At 48.6% G+C, this 24,547-nt stretch overlaps 10 protein-coding genes across 10 annotated transcripts; 6 read left to right on the top strand and 4 right to left on the bottom strand.

The window, feature by feature from the left end:
• Window positions 1-27: 27 nt before the first annotated feature.
• On the bottom strand, window positions 28-778 carry N7484_008058 (ADP-ribosylglycohydrolase family protein; the record flags this gene model as incomplete). The annotated part of the gene is made up of 3 exons (XM_057118445.1): window positions 28-420; window positions 540-690; window positions 744-778. The coding sequence occupies 3 exons, from the start codon at window positions 776-778 to the stop codon at window positions 28-30; spliced, it is 579 nt and encodes a 192-aa protein (XP_056971480.1).
• Window positions 779-2,326: 1,548 nt separating this feature from the next.
• N7484_008057 (uncharacterized protein) lies at window positions 2,327-4,166 on the top strand (the record flags this gene model as incomplete). The annotated part of the gene is made up of 2 exons (XM_057118444.1): window positions 2,327-3,136; window positions 3,201-4,166. 2 exons carry the CDS (start codon window positions 2,327-2,329, stop codon window positions 4,164-4,166), a joined length of 1,776 nt encoding a protein of 591 aa, XP_056971479.1.
• Window positions 4,167-4,583: 417 nt separating this feature from the next.
• On the top strand, window positions 4,584-5,578 carry N7484_008056 (uncharacterized protein; the record flags this gene model as incomplete). The annotated part of the gene is made up of 2 exons (XM_057118443.1): window positions 4,584-4,978; window positions 5,026-5,578. The coding sequence occupies 2 exons, from the start codon at window positions 4,584-4,586 to the stop codon at window positions 5,576-5,578; spliced, it is 948 nt and encodes a 315-aa protein (XP_056971478.1).
• Window positions 5,579-5,743: 165 nt separating this feature from the next.
• Window positions 5,744-11,764, bottom strand: N7484_008055 (RNA helicase SLH1; the record flags this gene model as incomplete). The annotated part of the gene is made up of 1 exon (XM_057118442.1): window positions 5,744-11,764. The coding sequence occupies one exon, from the start codon at window positions 11,762-11,764 to the stop codon at window positions 5,744-5,746; it is 6,021 nt and encodes a 2,006-aa protein (XP_056971477.1).
• Window positions 11,765-12,115: 351 nt separating this feature from the next.
• On the top strand, window positions 12,116-13,028 carry N7484_008054 (palmitoyltransferase YKT6; the record flags this gene model as incomplete). Its single annotated transcript, XM_057118441.1, has 6 exons — window positions 12,116-12,136; window positions 12,214-12,272; window positions 12,328-12,351; window positions 12,417-12,786; window positions 12,848-12,940; window positions 12,993-13,028. 6 exons carry the CDS (start codon window positions 12,116-12,118, stop codon window positions 13,026-13,028), a joined length of 603 nt encoding a protein of 200 aa, XP_056971476.1.
• A 1,054-nt stretch (window positions 13,029-14,082) lies between these two features.
• On the bottom strand, window positions 14,083-14,385 carry N7484_008053 (uncharacterized protein; the record flags this gene model as incomplete). Its single annotated transcript, XM_057118440.1, has 1 exon — window positions 14,083-14,385. The coding sequence occupies one exon, from the start codon at window positions 14,383-14,385 to the stop codon at window positions 14,083-14,085; it is 303 nt and encodes a 100-aa protein (XP_056971475.1).
• A 1,665-nt stretch (window positions 14,386-16,050) lies between these two features.
• Window positions 16,051-17,896, top strand: N7484_008052 (extracellular dihydrogeodin oxidase/laccase; the record flags this gene model as incomplete). Its single annotated transcript, XM_057118439.1, has 6 exons — window positions 16,051-16,097; window positions 16,159-16,364; window positions 16,414-16,709; window positions 16,760-17,050; window positions 17,143-17,661; window positions 17,723-17,896. 6 exons carry the CDS (start codon window positions 16,051-16,053, stop codon window positions 17,894-17,896), a joined length of 1,533 nt encoding a protein of 510 aa, XP_056971474.1.
• A 631-nt stretch (window positions 17,897-18,527) lies between these two features.
• N7484_008051 (uncharacterized protein) lies at window positions 18,528-19,648 on the top strand (the record flags this gene model as incomplete). Its single annotated transcript, XM_057118438.1, has 3 exons — window positions 18,528-18,685; window positions 18,737-19,009; window positions 19,063-19,648. The coding sequence occupies 3 exons, from the start codon at window positions 18,528-18,530 to the stop codon at window positions 19,646-19,648; spliced, it is 1,017 nt and encodes a 338-aa protein (XP_056971473.1).
• A 407-nt stretch (window positions 19,649-20,055) lies between these two features.
• N7484_008050 (cupin domain-containing protein) lies at window positions 20,056-20,515 on the top strand (the record flags this gene model as incomplete). Its single annotated transcript, XM_057118437.1, has 2 exons — window positions 20,056-20,099; window positions 20,149-20,515. The coding sequence occupies 2 exons, from the start codon at window positions 20,056-20,058 to the stop codon at window positions 20,513-20,515; spliced, it is 411 nt and encodes a 136-aa protein (XP_056971472.1).
• A 1,111-nt stretch (window positions 20,516-21,626) lies between these two features.
• On the bottom strand, window positions 21,627-23,664 carry N7484_008049 (uncharacterized protein; the record flags this gene model as incomplete). Its single annotated transcript, XM_057118436.1, has 5 exons — window positions 21,627-22,322; window positions 22,382-22,459; window positions 22,511-22,799; window positions 22,849-22,959; window positions 23,033-23,664. The coding sequence occupies 5 exons, from the start codon at window positions 23,662-23,664 to the stop codon at window positions 21,627-21,629; spliced, it is 1,806 nt and encodes a 601-aa protein (XP_056971471.1).
• Between the last annotated feature and the right edge of the window lie 883 nt (window positions 23,665-24,547).

The raw sequence follows: 24,547 nt of genomic DNA, 5'->3' as shown, positions 1-24,547 counted from the left end.
TCTAATGTTTAAATCACCTTGATATACTCAACCACGAGCAGGAGTTGCAGCAACCTTTTCCGCAAATTTCTCCGCAATCTCATGGATCAGGTCTGCATTCTTCATCGAATCTACCCATCGTTGAGGAATCGCTTCTACCCCATAGGAAATATCTGCCAGGGCTCCATATACAGCACCAGCCGAGTCGGAATCTTCACCCAGATTAACCACAGCAAGTGCGCCATCGGCCCAAGTATCAAACTTAAAAAACGCCCACAAGGCACATTCCAGGGTATCAGTGACCCAGCCACTGCTCTTAATATCGATATTAGTCCGAGAAGTCCAGTCCGAAACGGATCTGCACTGCGCAAACCGTTCAGCCAGTATCGGATGAGTAAAAGTGTAGTTAGCAAGCTTCTGGCACAGTTGTGCCTTGACTCCCTTGATCAATCAGAAACCCAAGCATACATCGGTTAGAGATCGGGCGATGCATATCTCTCATAGCCCTACAATTTCCGCGACTCCCAAAGCTTAAGCGCTCGACCAGTCGATACACCAACATCCCAAGCCTCGTCAGTAGTGCTGAAGCGACCGTATTTCCACCATTCTAGGAAGTACTGGATAGCTATCGCATGATCATAGAGTCTAGGGGTGGTGTCAATAAATTGCTGTGCTAAAGCGAGAGTCATAGCGCCGTCGTCGGAGTACGAGCTACGTGTGTTAGTGGATTGTCGCGGCATAGATATTCTCAGGTTGGGGCATACCTAGCTAGTTGGTGAAAGGGTCTTATAAGCTCCATATCTGTGATGGGGGGAAAGGTTTCTTTGTCATGAATTGCACTGGGCCGCCTAGGGCATCGGCCACACAGTTGCCCCAGATTGAGCCTAGGACCCGGGATTTGAGTGTGATTTGAGCCATTTCTTCTCTTGCCAACCTTTGTTCGAGTTGATCTGGTTTCCAGAGCTTACAGCGAACTTGGGGCTAAATATGTTCGAGGCTGTGAGTCCATACGGGGCGCAATAGTTCTTCTTGGCTCAGCCACAATCTTCTACATCAACTGTCATTGTCAATGGAATGGATTCGAGATGCGGAGACTCGAAGCGACTGACGTTTCTCTCTTCGGCTCTAGGGCTCTTTGGCGTGGTATACCAACGTTTGAAAGAAGCGCCCGGAGCTGCTGGTTCTGGTTAAAGATCGACGGTAGAGAGTCTGGGTCCTTGGTTGGACCGCGACAGCTCAGAAATTGAATCGATAGGACTAAACGTCATGTGGGACATTTGATGCATCTGATCTTTATGCTTGAAACAGGGACCTCCAGGTGTTACTGATCCTGTGAGCGGGGGTGGAGAAAGACAAAGACATGTTCCATAGAGGACGTCAGGATATTATATCGAAGACCGTTGAAGGTGGACCCAGTTCGTATATTTGGTGGAGATTGAAAATGAAAGGCGCGATCCCAACCAGTCATGCATCTCCACAATTATTCGCCTTTCCCCCCTGATGTACAAAGCTGAGCACACAGAAACCATTGGTACCGAAACTAGCTTGGCGTCACATCGGATAAAGTGCAACACAGATCGACAGCCCCAAAGCTGAAGACACAATTTTCAGCCCAGACAAAGTGGCCCACGATTCGTGCGATTTCAGCACGGGCTCCCAAAGCGCGTGGGAAAAGCGCGACACCAATTGTCTCAAGTCCCTGTCTCACTTTAGGCGAAGATGAAACACGCCCCAAGCGGGTTCTGGCCCACGCGAGGCTCTGACTGGTCCATGCGGAACGTGGCAGCGAGCTAATCAATCCCAATCAACACAATCAATTTGCGACGCTCACGCTCATTCGTCACGCGCCAAATAAGCATCTCGTATCAACTGTGGTTCTGGTGGCTCTTTGGTCCGAAGTCCGACCGTGGGCTCCAGGTCCAAGCCTTTCAGCCGTGCGACTCAGTCCATTTCAGCGCTGGCCATGTCGCATTTGTGTCTGGTTCTGTTAGAAGATCCTGGTTGGCTCTGGTTCAGGGCTAGATTTGGCACTGAAACCCAGGACGATGTTCTGGTCTGGAACTGTTGGACTGGATTGGCCCCAGTGTCTCAAGTACACGACTTGGCGTAACCCATCTCCACTCAAGAGACTATATCGGCGCCACTCCTTCTGGTCCTGATTAATTCATATAATCATCCCTTTTTCGCAAGCGAAGGAAATCTTTGGTTTTGTTTCGTTTGATTTTTTTTTCCCTTTGTGCTTCTACCCAGGTCTTCTGGAAGACCGTCCATTCCTTTCTTGATTAGGCATCTTAATTCAATTCTATTACGATTTTTCCAACTGGATTTAGGCTGGACGAAAAGAGACATGGCGAGGGCGACGACGATGACCAAAACACGCACTGTGCAACACGAAACTATCTCGGTCCCGGTGTTGACATATACCGATGCCCTGCCCCGGGATGACCTCCGCGATATCAATCCATCGGAGCGCCAAATCAATCATGCCAAACAGTGGGCTTTCCCGCCCACGAGAGTGGCAGACAAGGAGTCGAAGGAGTCTTGTTCCAGTGCGAAATTCGATTTTCAACTAACAGCACCACCCGATGAACCCACTCCTACAACTGCGACATCAATCCGGAGCCCTGTAGGCTCACATACGATAGGCATTGCTCTGGGGAGTCCAGGATTGATGGGTTCTCCGGAAGCATTGCCTCCACCACGTTTTAATACTGGCATTTTCAATGAAGGGTCGGAACAGCCGCGCAAGTCGAGCAAATGGAAGAAGATTGGCGGGCTGTTCAGAGCGAAGAATGCTTTAACATCGCCCACGACCACTCGACCGACTCCTTCAAAGGACATGGAACCAAAGGAGAAACCGAATACGAACAAGGCAACCAGAAAAGAAGATGGCAGCGAGGAATGGCCCAAGATTGAAGTCGAGCCCATAGTCGGGAATTACACCAGTCCGAAACGAAGTAGGAAGTTTTCTATGTCCGGCAGAAAGGATTCGAAGGACAAAGGCATTTGCAGTCCCATGCTGGATGTCAACATCCCGGATGTGCAGATGGAACGCTACAGCGTCATGTTCAGTAATGTCATGAACAAAAATCACAAGCCCTCACTGCTGGCCAGGAGGAGCAAGACCCTGGACAATCTACGTGTACCCAGTGCTCAGGTATGGTATCCTTTTTTTATAACTAGATGATTCACAGAGGAATCGCATATATTGACCCAATCAGGAATTCCTGACTGCCAAGGTACCCCCAGTCCCACAACGACGAGCCACCTCACCAGCACATACACGATCAAGCTTTACACTATTCCCCGCTGCACAGCCATCCAGGGCCCAAGTTGTCGGCACGCAGAACTTCTCCCGAGGCCCAAGTCCATTGCTGAGATCCAATACGCTTCCCGTGAGCCCGAAAGCATCACCATCACCGCGGGATCTACCACGCCCACTTAATAATAATAGCCTTTCTTCCTTTGAATCACCCGTCATTCCCAAATTATTTTCCGGCGGCTCCAATACCCCAGTTTCAGCAAGCAGTTATCGCAGAGAAGACAAGCCTCTTCCAGCTATCAAGCCCGAGCCACCGGTTGCTCGATCGCGAACTGTGTCACCGCAGGTCCAGGTCCCTCAACCAAGGCGAACTCAATCAGACAGGAATATGAAATCAGTGCACCAAGTTGTCCAGCCCGAAAGGTCTGCAACCGAACCAACGCGTCCCATCAAACCGACTCTGAAAGTCCAGACCGAGCTCAGAGGACCACCGCTTCCAGCGAAGGACAGGGTAACGCCTAAATCAGCATCAGCTCTGTCAGCCAAGATGACAACAAGGGAACACGTGAACCGTATAATGTCACCAGCCATTGTTCAATCGCCCATGGAAATAAAGTCCGCTCCAGCAAAGGAGATCAAAGCTTTTCCAGTAAAGGCCTCGAAACCCGTGGTCACAGAACGCGAAATCAGCAGCCCGGTCAGCCAGCCCAGGAAGAAAGTCTCAAAGATCGAAGTCTCAACCGCACGTTCTATCTCTGTGTCAAAGGGAAAGAGACAGATTCTTGTTCCAATTGGGGCACGAATGGAACAATTGAATCCGAATGAGCGTCTCGTTGAACAAAGAGCTATGACGCCGACTATCATGGATGTGCAATATGGGCATCGACATGGTGCTTCTCAAGAGCTGCAGATTGAGTCGATATGAGACATACTTTGGGCTTCCTTCGTTTCTTTACTGTCTTTTTACGGCCTCATTTGGAGTTTCTTTTTGCATGGTGGTACATCTTCTTTAACTTTAATACCCTCCCTCAATGGATTTTCTTTATCTTCGGCTTTGCATATCAATCACTGAATTAGAGGGGATGGATCATCCAAGCTTCAATGACTTCAGATACGCTTCAGACTTGCTTATTGGTGAGGTGATGTTCCCATTTTGCATAATATTGGCTCATACAAGTTATGCTTATTGCTTACTGCTTACGTAGAACGACTTAACCGTGAATAGTAATTCTATCCGGCCTGAGTCATAACTTAAACTGAACTGTATAATACCATAATCCCTACCAACATCAGATCACTAAACCTCCATTAACATTGAAATTCAATCCTTAAGACCTTGGAAATGGAATCCAAATTCTCATCAGCTCAATTAACAAAATACCTAGCCTACCTGGCCCTCCCCCTAAAGTACGAATCCTACATCACCGACCCAACAAGCTTCCCCAAAACAGAAGCAGCATTAACGGCCCTATTTCGTTGCCAAATCACCCGCTTCCCTTATGACAACCTGACGCTCCATTACACCGAAACTTCGGTCATCAATATTGCTCCTCTAGCCATCTATGACAAGTTCATGGGAGCGGGCGAGACATCACCATCGGGACGAGGGGGCTATTGTCTTGAATGCAGTATCTTCTTCTACCACGTTCTTCTCGGCCTCGGATTCTCAGTTTATATGACCGGTGTACGGAACCGTGAGCGGGTAAATGGTGTTCCACAGGGTGAATATCAGGGATGGTATATTTTATCGAATCGTACACTAGACTGGTTACTAATATACACAGGACCCATATCGTAAACATTCTGGAACTTCCCTGTGGACGACAGTATCATATCGACGCAGCGTTTGGCGGAGATGGACCTACACGGCCCATACCTCTAATCTCCGGCTCCACGATCAAGAGTTTAGGAACACAAGAGTTGCGTCTTATACACGGGAATATCAGCAAACAGTCACGCCCAGCACAGGAATTGTGGATATATCAGTATCGCAACAGGGCCGACAAGGAGTGGAACTCGTTCTATACGTTTGGAGAATTTGAGTTCTTCCAGGAAGACTTTGCGGTTATTAATCGGTACACGAGCTGGGACACTATTACGAAGAACAATCATTGGATTGTAAAGTTCATTCGTAGTGGGGAGGTTGCAGGTTTACCCCTTCTTGAAGGTGAGGGTTTTGATAATGGAGTTGAAGAGGTTGGGATAGTTGGGAAGCTTATGTATGTGAATGGGCTTGTCAAGTTGAATATGGGCGGGAGGACGAGAGTTATTGATTCGTTTGAGACTGAGGAGGAGAAAGTAGCAGGATTGAAGAAGTGGTTTGGGTTCTCGTTTTGATCTCGATAGACATTTCATTTGTAGTCCACTAGATCAGTGGTCATCTTCAACACTAGAATTGTGAGATCTTAAGATATGTTAGACGTTGTGATGGCTTCATGTATTTGGTCACTATCATAATCTGGTTCTAATGGTGGTAAATGCCAGGAAAGCTATTTACATTTATCAACCTTTGGTGGGCACACTGGAAGGCTCGATCGCTTGAGTCTCCTTGGTAGACCCCACGTCTAGTTCTACACTCAGCAACGTCCACTGCATGCCGATGTAGGAATCACTGATGAGCTTGACATTGACGCGAGCAGTGCCGGCCGTTGTAGCAGAAGATGACTCGGCGAGAGCGACAGGAGGGAATTTGACCAGGGAACGGACGGAAAGTGAGGTACCACCGGTCTTGTCTCTGTTGTTGCTTGAACCGCCACGACTGGAACCAGCACCGATACGACCTTTACCATGTTGGAGTTTGGAAGCAGGAGGCCAGGATACTCGTTTCAAGCCGAGAAGCTCCCCATCAGTACCGTCAGGTCGGGCACTAGAAACAATCAAGAAGTAACCCTCCGTCTGCGGCTTGGGGAATCGAGGAGCGTGGATTCGATACTCGGAGTGCGTGTGCGGGTTGTGACGAGTGACAGATACCGCCAATCCCTTGGCTGACATTCCCGCCACTGAAATCGAAATGTTGGGTAGCTGTGAAGCCACACGAGTAAATTGGGGAGATAGAGACAGTTTCTTCACCAGGCCAACAACTGAAGACACAGGCTGCGATGACAGAGCAACCAAGGAAGACGGAAGACCATGCGGTGGCTTCTCGACAGGAATGCCTGGTAGAATGGAGAGCGGATGATCCTCTGGCCAGCGGGCTGACTTGATGCATTGTAGAAGAGTCATCAACATCTGACACGCAGGAATAAATCCCAACTCTGCCATCACATCAATGGATGCTTGGAGAACACGGATGCCTTGGTCCAGGACCGAGGTCTGATCACCCACGTAATCCGAAATGGGTAAGTCGATCCGTGACATGTATGCCTGGAGCAGCAAGAAAGCCTTCACGTGGGGATCCCACATCGGAAGATCGCCCATGGACTCAATGGACAAAGGCAGATTCTGAGCAAGCTCGGCATTGATGAGATCCTCATTGTGGCGGACGGGCAGTTCGTCAAATTCGGTGGCAGAACACATCCAGCTGAGCACATCTTGGAAGGTAGGCTCCCGCTTGGCGTGAGACATCAGGTAACGAATGGTCTTATGTGACAAATAGTAGTAACTCATGATCTTACCGAAGGGCGTCGAGTCAACTTCACCAGTGGCGGAGTCCACAAGAACACAAGACGACTCTGCCAGGTCATCCAAAGACTTGTCTACTAGATCAACCATGAAGTCCTGAGCAATTGTCTGGGCAGCCATGGTGCTCTGCTCTTCTGCAGAAATTTCCAGGCCATAGTAAGATGGATTCTTGTGGAGACGACGGAAGAAGAACGTCCATGTCAAGTAGTCAAGGGCGTCCTGCTTCGTGGTGATTGTTCCAGAAGAAACTTCTGCGCCCAAGTGGTTGTCAAGAACTTTGTGCAATGTTGACTCAACGGGGAAGCCGGTGTGGAGAAAATGTTTGTAGAATGCCTTCTTGGAATCTTGAGTAAAGATGCGAGCGATACCCGAAGTGTCAAACTGAGGACGACCAGCACGACCAAGCATCTGCAGGACATCGGTCAAGTCCATATCCCGATAACCTTCGATCTTCGCATCGAAGAATTGAGTGCCCTTGACAACTACAAGGTGAGCTGGAAGATTGACACCCCAAGCTAAGGTACTGGTGGCAACCAGAATTTGGATCTTGTTGTTGGCAAACAGTTCTTCGGCCAGCTGTCGGTCAGACTCAACAAGACCAGCATGATGCAAGCCAATCCCGAAGCTCAAAGCCTCCCGTAAAGCATCATCCTTTACTCGAGCAAGGTTCAAATCGAGATCATCCTCGGACATACGGACAAACCGACGCGGGTTGTCTTCCATACCGCAGTAGTTGATCAAGTCTTTGGCAGTCAGGCGAGTCTGTCGGCGAGATGCAACGAAGACAATAACTGGCTTTTCGGGTGAGTGGTTTTTGATCGCGAGGAAAGTTGGCCGGTTCATCGATTGCATCAAGGGACAAAATCCACGTTGCTCGGGGAAGCCATCAATGAATATCTCAAGGGGAACTGGGCGAACGGAATGGCGGAAATTGAACAAACCCTCTTTCACACCAAGCCAATTTCCAAGATCACTAGCATTGGCACAGGCAGTGGACATACCCATAAGCCGTACGGATCCCTTGGACTGAGAAGCAATATAGTTCATTCGAGACACAATAATTTCCAAAATTGGGCCACGATCACCGCCCAACAAGTGAATCTCATCAATGATGACAAGACTCACCTTTCGGACATAGTCTCTGGTCTGCCAGCTACGCGAGATACCGTCCCATTTTTCAGGGGTGGTGATGATGATATCGGCATCGCGGATAGTCCTTGTGTCGGGGGTATTGTCACCAGTAAGCTCAACAAGTTTCATCCCCATCGGGCCTGTGAGACGCTTGCGCCAATCTTGGACACGCTCGCGGACGAGTGCCTTCATTGGAGCGATGTAAACCACCTTAGAGCCAGGCTTTTCACGGAAAGCCCACCACATTGCCAGCTCGGCGGCGACAGTCTTCCCACTACCGGTGGGAGATCCCAAAAGAACGTTAGCCGCTGTGTGGTAAAGCAAGTGGAAAATTTGTGTTTGCATCGGGTTGAAGAACTGAAAGCGTTGACCATACAACTCCTCCAACAGGGGGTTTTTAAGGGCTGAGATAGGCAATGGCTGAAGATTCAGCAGGTCCGTGTAGACACTCTCGGTGTCGGGGCGGATCAGGTGTTTGAAGGAAACCGGGCTAACGGTTTCTGCGCCAAGCCATCGATCAGAGATTATTCGGATATAAATCTGACTCGGCAACGGGTCGGATAGCGGAATGGTGAAGTTGAGTTCATGTTCATCGTAAAGCTTCCTACGGCTCAAAATGAAATACTCATGATGATAGATCTCGGAAGTTTCGGAGTTCTCAACCCAGACCCAGAAAGATTCCGAAGCACCGTGGTGACGATCGTTCCAAGTGAACTCCGGGTAAATCGACAGACGAATGCGGAGGACATCCCTGTTGAGTGGTGCAATTTCAGTCTCTACACTCAGAGTAGGGAAATTATCTAGGAGCCTAGACAGCACCCCTCCCATCTTATGGTTGTGAACAAGTTGACCGATCTCAGCAGGCTCCATCTCTTTCATGGATTCGATAGAAGAAGATGGTAGCTTCTCATCCAGATTCCTCAGTACTGGCTGTGGGAGATCGAACTGACGGAATGGATGGTCGAATGGCCAAATCTGCTTTTCGATGGATTTGCACAGCGACAAGAGGACTTGACACTGGTAACCCCAACGGCGGTTCAACGCAATCATAAAGAGAGCTCGACATATACGGGCTGCATTCTGGGCGACGTATCCAGTGTCAGAGACCAAGGCAAAATCTTCAATCTTGGCACGCGAGATATAGGATTGAAGCAAGATGTTAGTCTTGGCATGTGGTGAATCATTTCCACCTTCAACTTCAGTTTGGGCGACATCTTCTCGAAGTCGCTGCAGCTCCTTCGATTCCGACTCACGGGCTTGGATATTGTCGAATTCACCGCTCATGCTGATCATCTTCAGGACATCTGCTTCGCCTGCACGTGGACGCATCATCGTGTTGAAGATTTCAACGCTGCTCTGAAGAACATAGTATTGGCTAGCAATACGTCCGACATCCTTTGCTTTGAGGTCTTCGGTCTTCTCGTTGAAGATGATCATCTGGCTCTTCTGCAGGGTCTGAGCAGCTTGAATGATCAGTTGTCGGCGTCTTTGAACGAGCATCGGGTCGTCACGAAGCTCAGCATACTCTATACCATAGTGGCGGGGCTCTTTTATCATGCGCACAAATAGATATGAGTAGCCAAGCCACTGCACACCCTCAGCCACAGAGGTGACAGTACCAAGCGAAATCTCGGCGTTAAGGTTGTCAACTAATCGACTTGAGAAACGTGATTCAATCGGTTGTTGGGCAGTCACAGCAGACAGATAATGCTGTAATTTGTCCTGGGTAGTGCAAATGAATCCAATACCCGTATCCTGGAATTGGGGACGACCAGCACGACCGAAGATCTGCAGAACATCGAGAATACCGAGGTCAACAAATTTACCCTCCTGAGGATTGTACAGCTGTGTCCCCTTGATGACAACTGCCGCAGCGGGAAGATTGACACCCCATGCTAGAGTAGCAGTACAGCAAAGAACCTTGATCAGACCCTCTCCAAACATACGCTCCATAAGGTTACGGTCACTGCGACTCATGCCAGCATGGTGAGCCCCGAAGCCACTGGTGAAGAGGTCTCGCAATTCCCGCGCACGGGCATGCTTCATGTCTCGCAAGGCTGAGGAATAGTTCTCGTGGTCCTGACAACTGAAAAGATCCTCACATCCATCTTCAGCGGCCAATTGCTTTAGCATGCGTGCTGTCATGACAGTATCCTTTCGAGAATGCACGAAGACCATTATCTGGTGACCTCTCTCTAGCATATCGCGCACCTTTTCGAAGGCGACTACATCAAGGTTTTCCCGAGATTGCTTGGAGCCAGGCTTGCCTTTGACACCAATGAAATGCTGCTCGAGCGGCACCGGTCGGAAAGATGCGTCAAAGAAGAAAAGGCCAGCCATTTTATTGACTTTCAAGAAATCGGCGACGTCCACGTAGTTGGGCAGGGTCGCAGAAAGACCAACGATACGAATCAAGGACTGCGTGCTCTCGACTTGTCGTTGTGTCCGGGCGACTAGTGACTCGATGACGGCACCTCGCTCATCATGAAGCATGTGAACCTCATCAATAATAAGCAGTCGCACTTTTTGAACAAGCTCGGTGTCTCCTGTGCTTTTCCGCGTCACGACATCCCATTTCTCAGGCGTCGTGACAATGATCTGGGTCTCCACAATTTCCCGCTTCGTCAATTGCATATCTCCAGTCAGTTCACGGACTTTGATTCCCAGCCAGGCCAGTCGTTTGCCCAGCTTTTCCGTCACTTCAGCTGCCAGGGCCTTCATTGGAGCGACGTAGACAATCTTGAAATCATCAACTTGAACTGTGAACTCAGTTGCATCTGGTTCCTCCAGTGGATTGGGGGTCGTGTTTTTGCCGACCGCGTTGAGAATAGTCAGCATGGCGGCATCCGTTTTACCGGCACCAGTGGGAGCACAAATGAGCATGTTCTCGCTTGTTTTGTATGCAACTTCGTAGAGCAAACTCTGCATTCGGTTCAGCGTTTTGTAGCCCTTGAAGGTGCCGCGACAAAGACCGTCCAAGTCGGCGATTTCAACTAACTTCCGGTCTTTTGCCAATGACCCAACTTTTGAGGCGGGAATTTCATATTCCTCATATTTGGATTCATCAGTATGCTTACTGCCAACCGGCAGGCCATATTTTCTGCCACCAGCGGCAAGAAGATTTCCAGCGGTGTGTTGCTTGAAAACGTGTGGGTAAACAGGTTCCGATCGACTCTGTGCCGGCATGAGCGCAGCATTCTTATGCTCGAAATTTCGTTGCCACAGAACTTCTTCCCTTTCCGCCCGGGTGAGAAGTCTCCCAGACGCCAATCCATCCGTTTGTGCCTCCACGCTATGCGGTTCGTCCGACAATATCTCCCCGCGATGCGCAATCAGTTCGATAACCAGATCTAAATCCTCAAATCCCACAATTTCCGCGAGGGACATCTGCAACTCAGAATCATCATTGGCGGCTGCAAGGGTAGCAATGATTTGCTGACTGAGTTCTGCCGCGTCCATGCTCGAACGAGCTGAGAGCTCTTGACATTTTGCTTCCAGCCAAAGTCGGTCGTAGGGTAAGGTCCGCGAAAAAGGAACATCGTTCACATCATCCAGGTCGTCCGTTGTCTCGTCGTCAGAGCTGATGATATCCCAAACGTCGTCGACTGTACCGGGTGACGAGTAATCTGCATCAATATCCAAGTCCATATCGCTCCCGTAACCGGTCGTATCGTGGGGCAGCTCTTTGGGGAGCTTTAGATCGGCAATAGCCTGGCGCATGGCGGCCAGTTGGGACAGCCATTGTGACTGGGTTGATGATATAGGCTCCATACTGCAGGTCTCCACAGCGGGCACAAAAATGCTTAAGTAGAAAGTAAATAATGAGCGGTTGGAAACTAAACGAAGAGAGAAACTATTCCTAATATGGGCGGTGTGGGGTTCTGCCAGAGGCCCTGGACTGGACCCGCAGTGCCATCATCGCTAGTTATCAGGAGACTGTCCACCTCCATTATTCCCCTAAGCTGACCTCTCCTTGTTCCGCCCCCAGCACTGCCACTTTGCAGCCAACTTGCTGAAGTCTCGTCTTCCTTTCCCCACGAACTCTGCACGATTTGATCAAAAGCTCGCTATCATTCTCCAGCCTCCACTTACTGTGTGAAGCGACTTAACCTCCCCGCCACCATGAAGATCCTCTATATGGGCGTACGTTAAGATCGAGTCGCCAGGCTTTATAGTCACTTTCTTCTCGGTTATATGCTGACGCCTCATTTCGTCAATAGGTTCTCCGGAACGATTCTCAATCAGCTCTCCAGCTCTGTGCCGAGAAGGACCTCTCTGCGTATGTGAACAGGCCCGCTGAATACGTCTTAGGAGTAGTCGCTGATACGAAATAGCTTTTCCCGTTTTACCCGTCAGAAGTATGTGGCCTAATGCCCCCAAAAGGCTCCGGTTACATGCCCTATTAACATCATCCTCAATCCAGCTATGAAGAGTTCTTGATGCTCTTCTGCCGCACGGTCGCTGAGCGCACGAAGCCCGGACAGCGTCAGGATGTCGAGGAGAAGTCATACACATTCCACGCCTACGGCCGATCGGAAGGTGTGGCCGGCGTGATCGTCACCGACGGCGACTACCCTGCACTAGTGGCCCACCAGCTCTTATCCAAGATCGTTGACGAGTTCCTCGCGAAGCACCCCCGCACATCCTGGTCCGACCCGTCCACTCGCGAGAACGCATGCCCCTTGCCGCAGCTGAAGGAATACATTGTCAAATACCAGGATCCCAAGCAGGCCGACAGCATTATGAAGATCCAGCAGGAGTTGGATGAGACAAAGATTGTGCTACACAAGACTGTATGTATTTCCTGCCATACCCAGCGTAATAAGATTACCAGATTGTTAATGTTTCTCTTAGATTGAGAGTGTGTTGGAGCGTGGCGAGAAGATTGACTCATTGGTTCAAAAGAGTGACGGTCTGTCCGCCCAGAGTAAGATGTTCTATACCCAGGTATGTCAAGACCCTACTTGCAGTGCGCACAACTATCTAATCCTTCACTCAGGCCAAGAAACAAAACTCCTGCTGTTCTCTGATGTAAAGAGCCAATGATAGTAGGGCTCAAGGTCAGACTACTGCCTTGTCTTCTTGGGTACAATTTATTCATGTAATCAAACCTTCGAAGCTAGGCATGTCTGTTATGTGCTATTCGTCGGATTTAAGCTTGCCTTCGAAGCTGTTGCCTATATTTCTCTCATTGATTTTCTCGTTGCGGTGGGTTTCTTGGTCTTGCATTTATTTAACGTGGCACGTGCAACTCTTGTTAGATGGTGGTAACTCTAAGATTGCTTCAGCCTGGCATCATTACATCGCCAGGCAACCAAGTAAACCCAACGTCCCTTGATTCACCTAGAAGCTATGCACTTATTATACCTACCCGCCCCTCTCTAATATACACAATTTGGTCATTCGGCCCTTAGGTAATCGACGGCTAGGAGCTGTCGGTGCCAAGCCTGTTTCCCTGTTTTGAGTATTTACTAGACCTACCTCAAATATTGAAATTCGAATGTTTGAAGGGCCGGGGGGCACTTGAATATATGTGAGCCATCCATTTAGATGAGGTCTTGCTTTCTAAGTTGGTGGTTGTAGTGCTCAATGTCGGACGTAGGTACAAGCCGTGGTTCCCGCTACCTGACTCGCCAAATATATAGCTCCCATGGTCCAGGACATGGGCAATAAAAGTTGTCAACTCAACAGGTATTACGTTAATATTCCCTTCGCAAAATTCAGACACAAACTTAGCGGGCACTAGAGTATGTATTGGATAAAATATGCTACCAATTCGAAATACTGCGCCTTACAATAAGACCGACAATGAAGGTGTTCAATTATACATGCTCTGGATTAATTTGCGGAAGCTCCACGCATTTCTCAACCCCTTGAAGAGCCTAACATGTTGGGCATGCACAGGGAAATCTGTATTTCATTAGGATTTAAGCGAATGTAAGTGAATTGGACAGGATTTGTTCCCAGTCCTCAAATCCTCCGAGAAAATTAGGTACTCGATAATTAAGCGACTCCCGACAAATTGGCAACTTAAGTGACACTTCCAAGGCAGCGAGCCATCAAATCCGACACTTGGGCCCGAAATATGCTCACGAGTCCTCCGAGGCCTTGACGACGACCGGGAACTCTCCATTGGGAGAGCTGTCATCCAAAGTCCAGGTCAAACCATAAACGCTATCCACATCAGTCTCCCTGGCCCAGAACTGTGCTTCAAGCAGCGTGTTGTTGTTATAGACTAGCTGCGAAGCAAACAGCGCAGAGCCCGAGACAGTACCATTGATGTAGGCGGCTTTAGCCTGGAAAGCAGTCCAACGGCATAGCTTTCCTGATCCATAATGTACATCGAACCGGCAGCGGTACCGTTGACATAACTGGCGTTGGCAATCCAGCATTCGCCGGTGATGGAGGCCAAATCCCAGGCCAGGGGGGTCGGGTTGGCTTCCGTGTTTGATGGATCCTCCGCGATATAGAGAAGACCTGTATTGAGATCATCAAGTAAGTATTGTATTCCAATGTGCCATTTTCAGCTACAAAGTTAAAACAAAACTGTTTTGCGTACCATTGGTTGAGTCATAAGCAATGGGCCAGGAAGAGGCGTTGGTGCCGTATGCGTAGAAAGTCGCATTGGTCTCAGAACCGCGCTTCGCATGTTGATGCAAAGGCCGATGCAAGACCAACCTGTAACATGAGAACCGAAAATGTACCGCGCAAGTGCATGTTTGAAGCCCAATGATAATATATTGGGATAATGATTAAACGATGTATGCGGTGTGTAACCAGAGAGAAGATGAAAGAGCAATTAATCAGATGAAGAATGTATGTAGTCTACGCTCACGAAGAGGACGAGTGCTTAGGCATGACTACAGTACAAGAAAAACCAATCAATCAACCTGATCACGGAAATGAACCGGAAAACTCGGCCGTGGAAACCCGCTATATCCATTTCACCTTGGTGGAATACGGTACAGGTTTGCACCAACGCTTCGTCCACAACGCTAGAACAAGCTCGGCCGTAAACCCCTAGAAGGTGTACGTACAACAACGCCGATCAGTCACAAGCCTGTCGACAGATTTGACTTTGGGCCGGATAAAGTCTTAAATTTAGCATACAACGGGGACTGGGTGGCTGATGATCCCGCTCCACCCGGTAGTTCTTGGCTCTCTGGATACATGGGTCTGCTCCACCGCATCTACGTATGCCCGATGGCATCCTCGTCAGCTGCGAGGCATCTGTAGCCTTGCGGTTTATTTTGTGCTATCTATCATTGGCCTGTGGCAAACCTTTTACCTCAGATGTCATCCGCTAAACCTTAAGGTGGAGACTTGGTCCATCAAGCGGGCCCTAGCTATAGTTTAATATAGTTCGGATGTATGAGCATGAGGGTCTCCACTGATATTTTGACCATCGGTATCCAGATCACCTTGCCGAGTCCCGGAGCATCCAATTTTCATAGATCCTTCCACCCCCAGGACAAATGCCGATGTGATCGTCCCGTCCGTTCGTGAATGTGCCAATCAACGGCCAAAGTATCATTTAGACAACATATCCATTTTTAAACTCTGACGCTAGCACGGGATTGATTCCTGATCTAGGCCAGGTGTGACACTTTGTACACATTACGTGTGCTCTAGGTGATCTTTTTGAAGCGCTAGATAGATATTGGCACACGATGGATGCCTAGATATGGAACCTTGATTTCTTCCATTCAATGACCCACATCAGCCCGCCAACAGTTGCCCAACAGGGCCAGGGGCTTGTCTGCCCTAGCTCATGATTTTGGTTTGCCAAAATAGGTCTCGAGGATGATGATCTTTATCTGTGGGGGCATTTAGCGTAGAGGAGACAATGGACAGTGGAAATCAGACCATAGAGCTTGAGCTTGGGTCTACCGATTTTCCGCTGGCTTGAGGTTTATTATCCGTTTTTCACAATACTAATAATCGGGAGGAGCCATGTAATTGATATCTCGACCTCCATTCACTCATTTATCTTTGCTTTGATCTGTTATTGCAATTTTACTCGATCTAGTCGCTGTGATAGCGGTAGTCGAAGTCAAATGCGTTTTCTTTTCGTCCATTACATCTTCCCTTCTTCTCTTACCCGGTGCATTTGGAGCATTCTTGCACCACAAGCATCACTGGGCCACGGAGGACTGCGTCAACAGTGCCTCCAACCGAACATGCTGGAAGGATGGCTTTGACATTTCATCCAACTATTACGACAACGTCCCAGACACTGGTGAGGTTAGGGAGTACTGGTTCAATATTGATAACACCACTGCTGCCCCTGATGGTGTTGAGCTACCTGCTCAGTTAATCAACGGCTCTTTCCCAGGTCCCACTATCATTGCTGACTGGGGGGATACCGTTGGTAAGTAACTCAAAAAACAGGGAATATCCGTTGACTGACTTTGAACCAGTTATTCACGTCACGAACTCCTTGCAGACCAATGGTAGCGGTCTTCATTTCCACGGAATCCGTCAAAATCACACGAACCAGATGGAAGGCGTTCCTAGCCTTACTCAATGTCCTGTTGATCCGGGCGACTCTTACACCTACCGTTGGCATGCTGTGGAATACGGAACCGGTTGGTACCACTCGCACTTCTACGTTCAAGCCTGGGACGGAGTGTTCTGTGGTGTCCTCATCAACGGACCAGCAACTGCCAACTACGATGTTGATCTTTATCATGTCTTCTTGAACGATTGGTATCACGTAAGTTGAGATACCTCCATAAAGGACAACCGTCAGTCTAATAATTACAGCAAACGGCCGACCAACTCCTTCTCCAAGCCGCAACCGGAGGACCTCCCACAGCCCCGAACGGTTTGATCAATGGAACCGATGTTTGGGGAGAACTGGGTTCGCGCTGGGAGACCACCTTCACACCAGGAACTCACTATCGTATGCGTGTGGTGAATGCTGCTGCTGACCAGCACTTCCGTTTCATGATCGATGACCACGAGCTAGAGGTCATTGCCAACGACTTCGTGCCCATTGTTCCCTTCACCACCAATCAACTCAATGTCGGGATGGGTCAGCGATATGATGTTATTGTTACAGCAAAGTAACCAGTAGTGGCAATTTCTGGCTGCGAGCGATCCCGCAAGAGGCCTGTTCTGAGACTGACGCGACGGATCTTGTCAAGGGTATCATTCGTTATGACAACTCCTCCACTGCAGACCCAACCACCACTGCCTGGAGCTACACTGACTCCTGTGCCGATGAGGCGGCGTCTGATCTCGTGCCTTACCTCCAGGTCAATGTCTCCGAAAGTTCTTATTACGATGAAAGTGAGAATGTTGAGGTTCAAGTTACCGATAATGCCATGCTGTGGTTGATGAACGGAACGTCCTTCGACACCCAATGGGAATACCCCACTTTGATGCAAGTGGCCGAAAACAACCAGACGTGGCTCGAAAAGCAGCGTGTCATTCATCTCCCCGAGGCTAACAAATGGATGTACTTTGTCATCCATTCCCCTTTCGGTCAGGACCACCCTATGCATATGCATGGCCACGACTTCTGGGTCCTTGGTTCGGGATACGGTAACTTTGATACGTCAATGAGGGATGGTCTTACTTTGGTGAACGCTCCACGTCGCGATGTTGTCATGCTGCATGCCAGTGGATACGTCGCTATTGCCATGAAGACCGTCAACCCTGGCGTAAGTACAGATCTCAACCTCGCTGTATATTGATCACCGCTAATGTTTCTCAAAAATACAGGTCTGGCTCATGCATTGCCACATCGCTTGGCACACCTCTGAAGGATTTGCCGTTCAGCTCCTCGAGCATGAGTCAGAGATCCAGATTAATGATAGCATCCTTAACTCGAACTGCAAGGCTTGGTCAGAAAATGCTATTACCGACGATGTCGTTCAGCACGATTCGGGTATCTAGACGGATTAGCTACTTCCAGGCCCGACTAGCTCACCGACCCCTTATTTCTATAATTCAAATCACTCTGATTCACTTGACTAGAATCATTCCAATCTCTATTGAATTCAAGCTCAAAAGTAGGCGAAATTGCACAACGATACTTGCCCCACATGTTCGCTTTGGCGAAGCTTCGCAACACAGGTTAAGTTCAACTCAAACCCAAAGGCTAGCCCATGAGGGAATGTACAGGACCGACTTGTATTCCGCAAAGTCAATCTTGCAATACTCTTTCCATAGGAAAGAAACAAGTTTGCGATTTTATTGTGAACAGTCCCCGAGACGCGGCTGTAGCAGAGGCCATCTTTTGGACAGCTGGGCCAATCGCTTGGCAACCATGTGGAGCAAAAGGCCTTGGCAAGGGACCACCCATGCAGGCTAAATCACACGCTGGTCCATTCGAGACCCTGTGTGGTAGCTGCCCCCAAATATTCTCCACTGGGGCTGGGGCCGCCCCCGTAATTAATAGACAAGAGGGTGTACGGAGTAGTGCTACCATGATTAAGCGGCTCAGCTATTTCAGGAATGAAAATGGGTGCGATTCCTTGCTCCAGGGGCCCCAGTCCCGACTGCTCGTTCCCCGGAACTCTCCAGCATGATGCATCGTTTCCAGGTGATCCAAAGTCTGCTTTTCGGGCTCAGCACCGCGTCTCAGATTTCTGCGCGCAGCAATAGTTCCAGCTATGACTCGTCGTTAAATTTCCGACCGGATTGGGTGTCTGGTCTCGGTAATGTTTACCACTGGGTCGGGTCGTGAGTTTCGCAACATGATTTCATCAAGGAAACAGGCTTATGGATCAATAGGTACTATAATGCTACCACGCGTCTGGAGTACACGCCTTATGCTGGTGTCGCCTCAAGTGCAAATGACACTGTCTATACGTGCCCGAATATTCGCGGTGAGACATATACCATCGAGTTCAATTCAATTCTCGCTGTTACAGACACGAGCAAGTATAATGTCGGCAGTAACCCAGTCAATTTGTTTTATTTGGCTTGGCCTCATAACACGGAGTTGAACACTTCGTGGCCGATTGGACAAATGAGTTCCGATTACTGGGGATTGCTGTCTTCTATGTGAGTCACCAACCAATGACTTCAATGCTTGCTGACGAGACTGACTTTCTCAGCCCTGTGTACTCCTACAACTCAAGCTCACCCAAGGCCGAAGTCGACTTCAATATCACTCTCCAGGATACACAGAGCACACCATACAATCTGTCCAGTATACTCACCGATTATGCCGGCTCAAGCTCCGTCATGTTCAACATGACAGGCTGCAACTCTACTGAGACCACCCGATGGGCCGGTCATTTCATAAGCCTGGGTATCGAGGATGACAATATTGGCTATAACTGGACCTACCCGAACCCCGTTTTGGATCTGCAGTTCGAAGGTCAGACAGCGAACCTTACTGTGGAGGGTTACTTTGAAGGGATACCGCTCGGTAAGTATGATTTCAATGAAGATGACTTGTTTGTTCCTGGCAAGGCCAAGTTGTCCTTTTCAGGTGTGATCGATACCTATCATTCCGACGTGCTTGTCAATGATAGTGCTACACCGTCTTGGGAGAGGAGCATTGGGTTTGGGAACAACTCGGCCAATGTTGGGTACAATGGCACTGATACAAGTGTCTCGAACAGCTTACAGAGCTCTGGGACCTTTTCAATTCTCGGGTTTACGCTGTTGCTCTCGATCGCGTCGTGCATTCTGTGATGGCTTCCTTTTCAGCGCTTAGTCTGTCTCTTATGAACGGTTACGCGTTGTGTTGAATACCATACAACATTTGAATTTAACATTAATTCCAATTGCAAGGAACGAGGAACAAGGAACGATCTAAATATCTGTAATATCACGATCGAATTCGCTGGGAAACCGAGCACGTAAGTGGCAAATCGGGCAGGCTCCGAGTACCCGTACATAGCCTATTGATAGCCTATCAACGTTATCGGAACCGGGATCGGTCCCGACCACCAAGTCACAGGATCACACAAGTGGTTACACAACATGGAAGTGGCCAAGATTCGAATCATATTATTCAGACCCGAAAACTATAAAACGTCCATCTTCCTCGATTCGGTTCGCGTTTCTCACAATCATCCACCCAATCCAACATCGACATCATGACTCAAAATCTCGACATGGAAGAACCAACCTACGACTCCAGGTATGGAAGATGGTCCGGATCTCAATACCGCCACTGACAGGAGCTGTAGCCGCCCGATGACCGACCTCCAGACGGTATATCAATACAAATTATCTAACTGCCCAGGAAAGAGTATTGTCGGTATGACTATTACATTCCCGCCAAACGGTTCAACTCCACCTCATCGCCACGGCATTTGTTCAGTCTCTGCGTACGTGATCAGTGGCACGGTGTACAACAAAATGAACGATGACCCGATGAAGGTTATTGAGGCCGGTGGCACCTGGTATGAGGCCCCCGGCTGCCATCACCGCATTAGCGATAATGCTAGCAAGACTGAGCCGGCGGTGGTTTTTGTTTCAATGATTTTGGATACCGATGTACTAGAGCGAGATGGCATGGCTGCCCTTATGCAGATTGATCCAGAATATCTTTGAGATGGGACGCAGTGTTCGGGCCAAACAAAATGAGACTTGTCATATATACATACGATTTCGGGATTTGACAAGATGTTTGTAATTTGTCCCGGATCCACCCATCGGGCTTTTTCATGACTGAACGTCATTTCAAGCTATCACAATAATGAACTTTTACGGTCAATGGAAGGGCACATATTTCGGGTGTCCACGACTTCACAAATCCAACTACTATCATTATGGCGCAACCAAGCCCAACTTGGTTCTTTGTATCGGGAAGTATATGATCGCGGGAGGGGTGTTTGTGTAACAATCTCGAAAATGGGCGGTCAATCTGACCCTGGAAACTCCTGCACAGGTGGGAGTACATCAAACTTTTTCTAATACGTCGTAAAGCGTCTCTCAAATAATCCTCGAAGATTGCATATCCCTTGCATATGCTTGCTTACTATTCTAATGCTTGTGCCACGTCACCACGAGAGATTGAAGCAAGCCCTCCTGCCCGCAATGCGTAATGCCAGTCTCCGGAGCATAAATTCAGGTCACATAATGGTATGCAACTGTCCACTAGTTTCATCCCGCCCCATCCAGGATTCGAGCAATCCTCCAATGCCTCAATCAATCAAGGCTGTTATTTCCGATTTCCGATATTTCATGGCTTCTTTCAGGTTTCATGGTTTTTTGAGTGCAGTTCTCGCTTAAAAAATTAATTATTGACGGACCCCTATGGCTTGGAGCTCTCCGTTCGAGAAGGAGGGAAATATCAGGTTGCTGCTGCCTAGAGCGATCACGAAGCATACAAAACATAAGTTAAATTCCCTGAAGGTCCCTAAACACCTCATCTCTAGTCTAGTCAGACTATCGAGTCCACTGTCCTTAAGGCAGCTGGAGCTGCCCAAAACAAAGACCTTTATCTCGGTATTAGCTCCATGAAGATTCTAACTGGAAGCGTCTAGACCTAGGTACTTATCAAACTATGGAAAGCTCAACTTCAATATATGTTATGAGGATTCTGAAACATTAGAACTTAGCATGTAATCAAACTCTGTTATCCCCTAAATAGAAACCTGGATGGAAAATCAGATTGGGAAACAAAAAGAAGGTCTGAATTCAATTAAAACCACACCAAAGTCTACTGCGGGATTCTCATTACCGCCTTGAATATCTCGGTCAGTGCTTGTCTCCAGGTAGGAGGACTCTCAGGTGGGAACTCCCCAGGGTAATGTTCGGGGTAAGGATGATAAGACTCAGGATATTGGTTACTATTCCCTCCCGGTGGATAGGTTCCAGGAGAAACATGGCCAGGGACCCCAGCAGGTCTCAAAGGAGCCCCAGGCTCGTTGAAATATGCCACAAGAGGCGGCGCTTGCCTGTTTGCCATTTCAAAAGGTCCAACATTGATAGATGCGTCCCAGTCTTGGTCAGACAAGTACAGATTACCTTCGTTATCTGGTCTGGTGACATGGTAAAGCAGATGGCGAAGCCAGACTCCGCTAAGTCTTGGCTGGCTTCCTAGCTGACGACCAGGTGCCACGTAGCAGGTAACGGGGGTCCATGGGACAACCTGAACTTTGGAAAAACCTTGATCCCAGAACAAGGCCGCCTCCACATGAACGACCTTGAAGATTCCAGTTCCAGCTGCAGTGCGAACAAATGTCTGACCCGCCTCTGGGCAGATGAAATCACAGATATCCTCTATGTCCCAGCAGTCCTGCTCGTATATCAGCATGTGTTGGGATCCTGTATCGTCCAGGAAATCATATTCGATATAGCGATTCCGTCCCTTGAGCTCTGCGGGCATGTCTGCAGGTCGGATAGCAAGTCGAATCTATACAAATCGAGTCAGCCGCCAAACCAACAGAAGGTTGGAATTAAATCAGCTCTTACATCATGCATGATATTAGTGGACGATCGTGGCGCAATAGCACTAACAAAGTTCATCGATGCTGGCTCCGGCCCCTCCCACTATGTATTGATAGTCAGTGATGGTTGTATGAATTTTTGAGAACCACTTACCCCCTCAACAAACCAGGACTTTGGGCATCCAAGCTCGCGCCAGTACCCATTCATCTTCGTAGTTGTGAGCTCCTCGGGTCCCTTGTACAGCTTTCCATTCGCCCAATAGGTAACCTTTGGCGGGTCCCAGGTCAAGCTTCTATCACGGTATGCTTTCATAATAGCTCTGACATTGACAAGGTGGTCACTCTTGTCACCGTCCCTTATCATCCTTTCCTCCATCATGCCGAGAGTTTCTAGACGTATAATAACGACCCAGGGCAGATCAGGTTCTAAGGCAACCATCATACTAAGACTAGTTAGTATTATGCGGAGCCCGGCTTACATTGGCAACATACTCTTGCACCCTTTTCATCTCCCTGTAACGTTCCAGTCGTGCTTCAAAGAACGCGGGCAGAATCCCCTCTGTAATTCTCTCGATATTTCTTAGGATATTTGCCTCGACATCCCTATCTGGTCATTAGCGCCGTTCCCAAGATATGAATACTTGATGAAAGATGATGGACAGGGGCTGCTGCATACTGCTCGTCAATATCATATTCAGTGGGATTCCAGCCCTCGGGAATCTGAGCGTGCTTTGTGATGGGCGGGTCAAAGGGTCCCCAGGCTTTCCGTGGCCGTTTTGTATTTTGGGGAGTTGGATTCTTCAATGCATCTTCTAGATTCACCTGAGTGTGTCCGGTGACAAACGCCTCGAAAATAGACCTTTTCACCACTTGCATTGGCGGCGTTTGAGTGGTTTTTGATTGAGCTGGGACAGCCGCAACCTTTCCAGAATCATTGCAGACTTTCCCCTTATATGCCTTTAGCTCCACATTCTGTTCATCTTCTTTGTGTTTTTCATCCTTGACTTTGCCATTTTTGCGAGTTGCAGCCTCTGAGGATTTCATCTCAAGATCGCCTGAACTCTTCGAGGTTTTGCCGGTTGTGCCCCTGTTCGGACGGTCCTTGGTCTTCGCTGTAGTTTTACTTGTTCCCTTCTTGGTGTCAGAGCTGGTTTTTACTTTCTTGGACTCCTCAGGACGGCTGTCCTTTTTCCTCCCTCTTTTGACATTGCCGGTCGGCGTGATCTTTTCATGGTCACTTCTTTCGTCATCTCCATGACGGGATTTTTGTCTGCCACTCCTCTTGGGTTGACCTTTCGAATGTGCCATGTCAGCGAGTATCTTTAGTCAGAGAGAAGTCAGAGAGAAGAAAAGCCGAATTGATGGTGGGAGTGTGTTCAATGCAATATTCTTAAGGTATTACATTAGCCCAAGGGCGACGGTCTAAAATTCACATTCAGTTGAGAGCAACAAAGGATTTCCATGGGGTGTTGTGTTCGCCGAACTTCAGGTTTCTGGGGCCTTTGGCCTTTGTCAAATTCCGATATCCCCGTTCTAAAGGACGAGTCAAAGAAAGTGTTGCTTCGTATTGAATCTAGTCCTTCGCTAAAAATAGCGCAACAATCCACTGCGAGGTACCTGCCTACGAATCACTCCTTTGTCTTTCAACTGTCACTTTCGGCTATTCGTTGACCCGTGGGGCAGTCCAATCCCTCAATGGCAGAGTTTATACTTGTTGTTCAGCTGATTGGTAATTGTCGCAGTCATGCCTGCTGGTTTCGAGGTGTTCTCAAGGAGATAATATGTAATCGAACAAAGCTGCAAGCATAAAGGTCCTCACTCCATTTGACGGAAAGTGTGGTTTCCCAGTGACGTAGACCAAGTCGAGTCTTGCGGTATAGTAGAACTCGAAAACAGTTTACCCCCCGGACACTCACGCTTGGTTTCTCGGCCCGTACCCGATACTACGCTAATCCGTTACCAAATAAGGCGTAAATAATCCACTCCTAAGAATAGAACTTGTTCTCAATTCCAGAACAACGGCTTAACGTAAAATACCGTATCCTACTCGAAACTCAAGTGTCACAATTTGAATTGGCTTTTTTTGCCTTTCCCTCAGCACTATCGGGTTGAAACGAGTAATCGCCTTAGGTAGAGGGCAATTGTCACTAACGTTCTTAGTATAGTAAGGCCCAAGCCAAGTTTATGATGA

The sequence above is a fragment of the Penicillium longicatenatum genome, assembly GCF_028827895.1.
Source record: "Penicillium longicatenatum strain IBT 33135 chromosome Unknown contig_4_segment0_segment0, whole genome shotgun sequence".
NCBI classification, from domain to species: domain Eukaryota; kingdom Fungi; phylum Ascomycota; class Eurotiomycetes; order Eurotiales; family Aspergillaceae; genus Penicillium; species Penicillium longicatenatum.
This window is presented reverse-complemented; position numbering and strand designations above follow the sequence as displayed.